Genomic DNA, 10248 nt, shown 5'->3' on the forward strand with positions numbered 1-10248 from the left:
CGTGGAGCATAAGAAATATTTAGCCCTCGTTTGGTAGAGCTTCGGCTCCTCCTAAAACAGTTTCGGCTCCAGCTTCTTTGGTAGAGTGCCTTCTCTAGTGAAGCTGAAGCCGTTTTGTAAAATGTTTGGTAAAATAGCTTCTTAATGGCAATATGGGTATGATCACTTAATGGTTGGTGAAGCCAATGTTTTTTTGGCTCCTCCTCTCTATTGTAAGCCATTTTGTGGCTTCTTCCTGGCTTCGGTGGTGGAGCCGTTTTGAAATTACCTCTTTGGTAGAACTTCACAAAAAATCGGTGGAGAAGTACTTTGAGAAGTCCTACCAAACGAGGCTTTATTATTTGGGATATAAAATGGTTAGGTTGAAACGATCAGTATAATTGGGATTAGTGGCTACGCCATTTGTTTCACTATTAGGGACTAAAAATCACATGGTGGTCACTAGTTACTACTCCCTTCGTTCCAAATTGTAGATCATTTTAGCTTATATAGATTCATAGAGATGATCACGCATCTAGACATATATTATATCTAGGTGCATAACAAATATTATATACCTAGAAATTTCAAAACGACTTACAATTTGAAAGAGAGGTAGTAGACGTGTGTTAAACTATGTTTTAGAGTTGTGCAGCAAATAATCCTCTGAACTCGAATATAAATACATAAATTGGGCGTAAGAATACACCGTACGACATTTTAGATAAAACAACCATTGGCTTGTGATGTGAGGATAACATTTTTATTGCTGCAACTTTTTGCAGACAATGCAACATCTGGTGAGCCAGACAATCCAGAACGCGTTGGCCCAGTTTGGTCTCACAACATTATTGACCTTTTCGTTAGGAGGAGAAATAGAATGACGATGGACCAACACTTTTAGTTCATGCCAATTACCAAAAAAGAATTTGGTATACTGAGGCACTCATCCATGGTCCAAAAAAGGAGGAAGGGGTGAAAGAATCTGTTGTCTCTACCCCAAAGCGGTTACTAATACACTTTGGTGGCGATGCGCTTCTTCTAGCATAAGCGAGGTTAATCATCTTGCAATCTACACTAAGCTCGGCTAATCATCTTGCACGCTTAACCTGCCGTGGGAAATGTGTGGTGAAGCTTTAGGCTCACGTAGTCACGTGATGCTGGCATGCTGCTCGGGATACGGCTTCTGGTGTGTGCTCCTTTGCTGTCGAGGGGAAGGGATTATTACGGACGATGTGCAGCCATATATTAGTCCATCCTGGGACACATGTCACACCACGGTTTTGGCCACAATAATCACCCAACCTAATGTGATTATGTTGGGGATGTTTGGATGTTTAGAACCTCCTAAAATTAATGTCACATTGAATATTCGGAGGCTAATTAGAAGGACTAAATATGAGCTAATTATAAAACTAATTACACGGATGGAAGCTAATTCATGAGACGAATCTATCAAGCCTAACTAATCCATCGTTAGCACATGTTTACTGTAGCATCACATTATCAAAACATGGACTAATTAGGCTTAATAGATTCGTCTCGCAAATTAGTCTCCATCTGTGCAATTGGTTTTATAATTAGTCTATATTTAATACTCCTAATTAGTATCTAAACATTTGATGTAACAGAAATTTTAGGAGGGACTAAAGAAACAAACACCCTACTAAGGAAAGATGTTGCCTAGTCTACTGCTACCTAATAATGTGGAGATGCTCGTGGGTTATGGCCGCATAGCACGAGAGCAAAAGAAAAGTCTTTGAGAAGGACAGGACGCACTTATATATTATTCTCCTTCCTACTACCGAGCACTTCATTTGCTCCAATGTGCCAATGTCCGGCACTTTAGGAATTTTGGCCGGCTCCATGGTCCCGTTGAAAATCGGACATGCATATACCACCGCTCCATGAATCCACGATACAAAGTTGCAACACATAGTACCGAGATGACATGCTCCTTGAATACAACCTGCAAAACAGTTGACGAGTAAGGTCACCGATGAGGAATACCTTTTGACACGATACAGCTTACCAAACACGACAAGTACTGAAGTACCGAGCGTGATCTTTGGCGGAAATGATACGAGGTGCCGGTTCTGGGCTTCTGGCAATTAAGCAGTGACATGACTGGTTAATGAATGACACACGGGCGCTTTAGTCCTGGTAGATCGTCTTGATTAGCTGCGTTTGTAGTTGCGAGCACAGCGTGCAGCGCTGCTACTCCAGTACTCCGTGCGAAATCAACTTTTTCATAGAAAGTGTTAGGGCTCCGGAGCGAGAGTGACGGGGCTCAGAAGCACGAGTGGCAAACCACCGAGAAAACATTGTCTAGGAGAGGATCGGAGCGAGATTTTGGGCGTCCATCGTGTGGGTGCTTCTCTAGCTAGTTTCTTGTGCAACGAAGACGAGTAATCATTTCGAGAACCAGAAAGGGTAGCATTAATCGTAATCGGTTGCCTCTGCACCGCTCGGAGCTGCGTCGCCGTCGGCCGCCTACCATTTCGTGCCGTTCTCATTTTGGTCAAAAAAAAGAACTCGAGGCGCAGGGAATGTTGTTGGTGCGTAGCCCATATCCGAGAGGGCGTGCTGCACCCGTCTCTTTCCTCGTTTAATTATTCCCTAGCTTAGCTTGGGCCAGTCACAAGTGCGCTTTTATTTTTTTTTTTGCCGTGTAAAGAAAACTATATGGAAGGGTCCTCACTCTATGAGCCTTTTGTCCTGTAAAAGTCAATCTTATTGTTTAGTGATATACAACCGAAAACTGTAATATAACCTGCGACTTGGGAAATGGTCAAAATCCATATTCTTCCTTCCCAGAACAAACGAGGAAAAAAAGAAGGAAGAGGTAATTATACTCCTATTTGCATGTTATTTTCAAGGTAATTTACTGGACGCGTTTCTAGAGCACAATGCAAAAGAAGCACAACAAATCACTACTGAAGTGGACTTGCTGCACCCTGGAGACCAAGATTATGGAAATCTTCGCCAAGCACGGGTGGTCGTTCTTTAAGAGAATTAGCGCTTAATTAGTTGCACGTTCGCATTTTTGAGAGTTTTAGTTTAAAACTGTTGCTCGCTGTAATAATGATTGGTCTGGAATGAAAATTCCTTTTTTTTAAAAAAAAAGAGGACGAGGACTAGGACTCGGCTAGTGCAACGCCGAATCACCAGTGGACGAGTTAGAACTTAGAAGCTCGCAGTGTTACCTGCACGGCACGACACAGCAAACTCCAAACTCCAAAAAGCGAGTTCATACGCTGGAGGAGCGGAAGCGGCCTCCGTACGTGAAACGAGTCACACGGGATCGGGATGGACCGGCTGGCTTCCACCGAAGCCATCCTACCGCATGCGCGTCCCACTTGACTCGTCACATGTCACGCTGTTTGTCTTGACACCGCCGTGGCGCGAGCTGCGGTCTCGCGTGCACGGGATCGGCCACTGGCGATGCCTTTCAATCGATATCGCATCGGCGTCGTACGGTGTCTTGCGAATCGCGAGTTGGCGATTTCTCCAGGCATCGCTCCTACGGCGGACCGCACGCAACTGCTGGACAGGACACGCAGACGCAGCAGTGTTTGCGACATGTCATTTGGAGGATTCATACGAATCATACAAATAATGGGCCTTGGGATGGTGCGGTTTGGAGCCCAGCTGCGTAAAGACGGGCCTTGGGCCTCTCATAGTTTTTCCAAATAATTTGATGGGCCGCAAAGGGGACGAACAGACAGAACTGTTTTGCAAGATGCAACCGAGCTGCTGCTGCATGATGGGCCTCATGGGCCACAGGCATGCCATACATATGTGCTGAGCCCACACGGTTTTACATTTCGTCGGGTCAAGAACATTCAGCCCAAAGTAACAATAAGGCCTATGGACTTGCTAAAACGAAGCAGTTGCAAAATCTTGGCAAGATGCCGAACTAGTAATAAATAAAAGCATAGGCGCGTCAGGTAAAAACACCTTGTTCAAAACTGTGTGATCACAGCCTCAAACCTTGGGCAACGAAGAGGAACGAAATCCCATGTTAACCGTAACCTCCAGTACACAAATATCCCAAGCGTTTAAATAAACGCCATCCAGCTCTAACAAATGACCTCATCTGGTCCTGTGGTCACTGCTGCACCTGCCCTCGATTCGTAGCTGTCGTGCGGTTGCCATCTGACATATCCACAGGACCGGTGGATGGGTGCGCGACGCTACAGGTCCATCCGCGACGTCGCTTGCCCCGGCCCGGGGAAACGCCTATCTCGTGCAGTGCAGCCCAGGCCGCTCCGCAGCCGCAACACACCCATCCGGTCCCCGGCCGGGGAATGTGTGTGCCGTCTGGTGGGATAGCGAGCCCGGCAAGATCTTCCGACAGGCTACCGTCGCTGAAATATTTCCCGAGATCCGCCAAAGTTATTAGCAGTGGACCTGCGAGACGGTGGTCGAAATCCAAATCCGTTGCGCCTGATTTGCTGCTTCATCATGGAACAGCACAAGCGTCAAAATCGACTGTGGATTGCGACTTGCTTAAACGGAACGAAACGAAACGGGAGGTGTGAATGTGCTCTGCTCATATTGCACTGTGGTAGCACGAACACAGAGCAGGGCGTTCAGAATATCCTCCGTCCCTCCTGACCAGCTTGGAACGGGTCTCGAGAGGATATTGGCAGCTACACTACACTCTTTCTAGACGGAATGGATAAACAAAATTTCATACGACGTATGCGTGTGTGGGCAAGCGTCGCGGGGATTTTTCACATGCGCAACTCACGGAAGGAGACATGTTACGCTCTCTCCTTGTGCTGCTAGCTGCAAGCGCGCGACGCCTGCTTGGAGCGCTGCAACGGCTGGACCACGGGCGTTGTTGATGTAGAACACCCACACACACCCACAGGGCCATACAATACGAGACGAGAGGCCGTGTCAGCAACGCACCGGGCGATCACGTTCGTGGCGCTGTCCGGATCTCGTGTGTCCGCCAATGCAAGCTAGAAAGCCGATACCGATATGGCGGTGTCGACGCCCGGCGAGATCGGCGGCAGCGCTTCAATTCATTCTTATCCGCTGTAGCGTGAACGCGATGGCACGCACCACGGCTTGTGGCTTCGCGGGGCCGTCACGGAGTGGGGCGAAAACGATGGATCATCTGGTGTGAAGCTAAGCTACTGGTGGTACGTGCGGGCCTGCGAGCTGCGTATTGCTCACTCACTGATGAGCAGTGCAGTAGCCCATTTTTTCAAGAATACGATCCTAGCTTGCTCATATCATTAGCATAAAAGAGCTCACCATTATGCGCGCCTTTCTCTCAAACTTGCCAGTTGCCACGCTCCAAGATAATACTAGCTTTTGGCGACGTCCCTGTCATTTCTTGCTTTCCGTTTCGAAAATGACAGGCAGCAATCAGTAGCACAGCACGAGCTTTGCTTAAGAAACTTTTGTTACCACACATCGAGGTCGAGCCACTGTTAGCCGCAGCTGTGCACGGCTAGGCGTTTTGAAATTGAGATTTCAGACGCGAGCGGACAGGCGTGCCCGTCTGTCTGTGGCTGAATCGTGAATTCGTGATGATGGCCCGGCCATGCCCGCGGCCTGTTGCGGTGTTGCTTCGGAACAAGATCGTACGGGCGGGTGGCTGGGCGCCTTTGTTTGGTTCATGTGCAGGCAGACACTGGAGCGGGCGGGGCACGTCGAAAGCTGGTTGGGCCCGACGCGTACGATAATGAGCGAGTGAGCCCGTGGGCCCGAGGGCTTGATGTGTCATTATTCCCCCGTCAATTATGACCTTCGAGTTCGGTTTTGGTTCCATTCAGTGCATGGATCGAGCCTAAACGACCCCACCCTTTTTTGTTTTTCTGAACGCTGAATGAGAATGACCCTACTCTTTTCACTTTCTTGTCCTAAACTCTTGATGTTACTTTATCTTTTTTGTTGGCTTGCTTGTGTTACTTGCAAGCAAAACTAAGCTAGTAGGTTAGATTCGCATCACAGTACAAAACACTATATATACTAGTACTCCATATGTGGTTAAGCTACCAATAATGCACTCCTAATCAGAACCGCCGTTGCTTAACGTACACACTCTTTTGGCTGATACCCTTCTCCTTTCGGTGCGCAAGGACCAGGGTCCAGGGGCACGGAGGAGTGGGGGCGTATCTATCGCCTGGCCGAGCCTACCAACACCTGTCAAGTGCTCTGCTTTCACAGCGAGAGGCTGCATAATTTCTCCTCCTTTCTGCAGATTATGTTACTGGTACGAATCATGGTGTGGTTGCCGCACGGGGTCCGGGCGGCGGCCGAACCTGAAGCGAGCGGTAGGCGCTAGGCGGCTGGCAGGCCGCTCGCGTCTACGGCACGAAGTTTCCCGTTCCGTCGGAAGGTTGAAGCTTGCAGGTGTTTCTCGGATTTGAAACTTACTCCAGACCGCGCACGTTCCCGGGTACCTGGCAGGCCGGTCAGGGCGTCGGCGGCGGCCGAGATGCACTAGCCACTCACCGCGCAAGGGGATGATTGGACTCTGGTGGAAAGGAACAGCGGACTAGGCGGCGGATTTGCTTGCGTCCCCGGCTCCGGCTGTCTGATTAGCGTTTGGCGCTACTGCTTTTGTGTACTGTTGCTTGGTAGCTCCAAGATGCAAACTGAGAGTTCAGAGTTCCCTCGGCATCAGAGAAACTGCTAGCCATTTTTCTGTTCGGAAAACAACACCTGGTGTGAATGAATTCCTGGCTCCGAATCCGTGTGTAACCACCAACCAGGTGTCACAGATTAGATGATGGGTGCGCCGTGGCAGCACCTCCGAAGTCCGGATCCGTGCCTTGTGTGCTCTGCTGCTCGTTTCCCCGTTGAAGCAAAAAAATTCGGGTACAGGTGAAAGAACATCGCGTGCTTGGTCCAAATAGCGTCCTTTCTAAAACGGAAGCAGTAAAAAGGAACGGAACCGTCCACGCAGGTACCACTCGAACTAGACGAGAGAGAACCTGACCTGATCAGCAAAGCAAAGCAGAGAGCAATGGGAGGAGGGAAAAGGGCCCAAATCTTGCATCGGCATGCCTAGCTCAACAAAATTAATCCGTGGAAAGATTCACAACTCCACAAACTTGGAAGACGGAATCTACCTATGCACAAGAGGAATCTAATCTCCTAGCCTTTTTTTGGGGGTGGTCGCTTTACTCATTTTGCCTATGTACAATTCGAGCCAAGGCGCCTCCGGTTCTCCTGTCTCCGCTGTGCCTCCGCCTCCGCTGCTGCACTTCCTCCTTCCGCTGAGGAAGCGGCGAGCGATTCAGCCGTTGGCAGGGCCGTGCATTCCGCAGGGCCGGTCGCTTCCGGGTTGGGCGGGGGCGGCTGGGATCACTGGTAGCCGCCGAGGCCGGTGAGCAGCAGCTCGTGCGGCCGCAGCAGCGTCGGGGAGGGCACCGGCGTGAGCGGCGCGCCGAAGTAGGAGAAGTCGAAGTCGGAGGCGTCGGGCACGCCGGCGGCGGCGGCCCAGAGCGCGCCGGCCATCTCGTCGGGGATGAGCGGCGCGCGGCAGAGCGGGCAGGTGCGCTGGTCGTGCTCCATCCAGCGGTCCAGGCACCCGCGGTGGAAGGCGTGGCGGCAGTTGCTGAGCCGGCGCACCTCGTCGCCGCCGCCGATGCCGCTGAGGCACACCGCGCAGTCGCCGCCGCCGGCGCAGGCCGCCGCCAGCTCGTCGAACCGCACCACGGGGAGCACCTCCTCGATGACCATCGCCGGCACCGCGCGGAACTCCGGCCGCCGGTGCTGCAGCAGCAGCGCCTGCCCCGCCGGCGCGCCGTGGTCCCGCCCCAGCTGCTCACCGCCGCCGCCGCCGTGGTGGTGGTGGTCCTGCAGCAGCGCCTGGTGGTCGTCCCCGAGATCCAGCAGGTCCCCGAGGCCCACGGCGTGGAACGCGGAGAGGAGGAAGCGCCGGATGTACCCGAGAAGGAGCAGGAGGTGGAGCAGCTGCTTCGGGAGCACCAGCTCCGAGTAGCCCACCGGGAAGCCCATGCCGCGGCCGGGACGACGAAGGCGCGCGCTCGTCCGGATTTGCTGGCGTGTCTGTCTCCTGGCTCTCGGTGGTGGTGGGAAGGCAGGGGAGGGGAAGGTGGGGGCAAGACAAGAAGCGCGATGTGAGATTGTGAGCCCGCTGGAGATATGCCGATATGGCGTGGTGGCGATGCGTGGACGGGGAGGCAGGGGAAGCGGGGGGGAGGGGGCGCCGTGGCTATATAAAGCGCGAGGCGGAGAGGGAGGCCGAGGGGTGACGCGGAAAGCTTGGAGGGCCCCGTGGGGTAGCCTAGCGCCGTGGGATCGCGTCGTGTGGTGGGCTCCTCCTCCGCCCTGCTCTCGCTCGATGCCGTCCGCCGCGCGGTGCCGTGCCTCCCCTCATGTGAGCCGGGCCGAGCCCCCACCCCACACGGGCCACGGCGTCGCGCCGGGTGGGTGGTCCGCCCGCTCCCGACGTACCCAGTGCCTGCCTCCCCTGCCGGGTCGGTGCAGCGCACGGTTCGCTGCAGGCGGGCAGTTCCGGAAGCACACAAGCGCATGTTGTCTTTCGTGTACGGGTGCGCCTCTCCCCCGCACACGTACCCGTGGGCTGCTCACCGTTCACGTGAAATACGCAGCATCCGTGGCCTGTTGTTGTACGGGAGCAGTAACAGCCCATTACTACCTACCAGGCCGGCCGGAAGGGGTCAAAATTTCTCTACAGTCTAGGCGTTCAGCGACGCCGTGTCCGTTTGTGCGGGGGTAAGCTGAGATCCTCCGATCCAGCTATTCAAAAATTAGCCTGCTCCGTGCAGGGGGGAGAGAGCTGGGAGTTGTCTTTCTCGTTCTTTCGACTACCGCTCCTTCCTTTTGGACCGACGACGAGGGGATGGAGCTCGCAAGTTGGCCTGGCAGCAGGAAAAAAGAAAAGAAAGGGATGGCTGCACGAAGGTTCTTGGATTCTTTTGCTTTTCGACCATGAGACGAAAGGGATGGGCGGGGATAGGGGCAACTTGCAGCTGGGTGACTCGGGTCGAGCGCTTTGTCTCGTCGCGGGGAAGGGAGGTGAGGTCGCATGCGCTGCCCGCTCGCTGCCGTCTGCTCCACTGCTCATCATGGCATGGGTTCACCGTTTCTTTTGGGGTCGCTTTGCCTGATATTTTACGATGCCGGTTTTTTCAGGTCACTTCGGCTTGCATCATGCTCGATCTTCTGTGTACGTGCGGGTTCTTAATTTATGCCTTCCAGGTCAAAAAGGCCGGCACGTCGGTCTCTGCTTTTGCGTCCCTGGTGTGGAATTTCTTCCAGGTCATTTCACCCGCCCTCTCCTGAAAAGAAACGTTACAATAGTAGTAGAAGATAGAGTCGCCACTGTTGCTGTCTCTGTTTGGCAACAACGGATTGGTGGATGGATGGAGTAATTTAGCCGTGTGTTTGGATGGAGAGACGGGATAGGACGGTACGGGATCATTCTATCTTTATTGTTTGGTTGGAGGTCAGGTGGAACGAGGACGGCATCAAAGTGAATATTCCTTGAAAAAGATGGATGGAACGGTCCTCCAAAACTAGCGGACCGATCCATCCCTCTTGGACGACGTCTCGCTCTCATTTCTTCCTCGCGCCATCCCGTCTCCTCCTCCTTGCGCCACCCCATCTCCTTCTCCTCAAGCCCCTCCTGCCCCAACCCAGGCTCCGGCCACGGCAGCAGCGGCAGGCCCCGACGGCGGAGGCCTAGATCCACGGCGCTGGGCAGCACGAGCCCTGGTGGCGGCGACGGTGCGGGACCTCGACGAGAAGCAGGGTAGGCGCGGGCCCTGGCGGCGACGTCCAGCTCAAGGGCGAGGCGAGCGGGGCTTGGGGAGGCGGGCGGCGGAGGCGGGGCTTGGGGAGGCTAGCGGCGGAGGTGGGGTAGTCCGAGCAGGCAGCGCTGCTGAAAGATGAAGCGCCCCTCCGGCCAGGCCCGTCACCGGCTAGGTCCAGGATCTCAAGCTCTAGCAATGGCTATCCTCTGTTTTTGGTGACTGACACGCGGGTCCCACACCCTTGTGCAGCTGACATTTGGGCCCGGCTACTAACTGGATCCAAACGCCATCAATAATGAACCGTCCCTGTTCTGCCAGCCAAAAAATGAACTGGGACATCCTCATCACTCTAACCAAACACTAGATGGGATCATCTCATCCTTCAAAAGAGGGATGACCCTGTCCCGTCCCACCCCGTACCTCCATCCAAACACACCCTTAGTCCATGGACTAAAGTTTAGTCCCTACACTGTTTGGATCCATGGACTAAAATCCATTG

At 53.2% G+C, this 10248-nt stretch overlaps 1 protein-coding gene across 1 annotated transcript; it reads right to left on the reverse strand.

The window, feature by feature from the left end:
- Positions 1-6997: 6997 nt before the first annotated feature.
- On the reverse strand, positions 6998-8173 carry LOC117862653 (brassinosteroid-responsive RING protein 1). Its single transcript, XM_034746154.2, has one exon. The coding sequence runs from the start codon at positions 7966-7968 to the stop codon at positions 7312-7314; it is 657 nt and encodes a 218-aa protein (XP_034602045.1). The 5' UTR covers positions 7969-8173; the 3' UTR covers positions 6998-7311.
- Positions 8174-10248: the final 2075 nt, after the last annotated feature.

Source organism: Setaria viridis, chromosome 7 (genome assembly GCF_005286985.2).
Source record: "Setaria viridis chromosome 7, Setaria_viridis_v4.0, whole genome shotgun sequence".
NCBI classification, from domain to species: Eukaryota; Viridiplantae; Streptophyta; class Magnoliopsida; order Poales; family Poaceae; genus Setaria; species Setaria viridis.

Excerpts from the sequence above, each read along its gene's own strand:
- LOC117862653 (XM_034746154.2), bottom strand. The coding sequence starts at position 7,968 with ATGGGCTTCCCGGTGGGCTACTCGGAGCTGGTGCTCCCGAAGCAGCTG.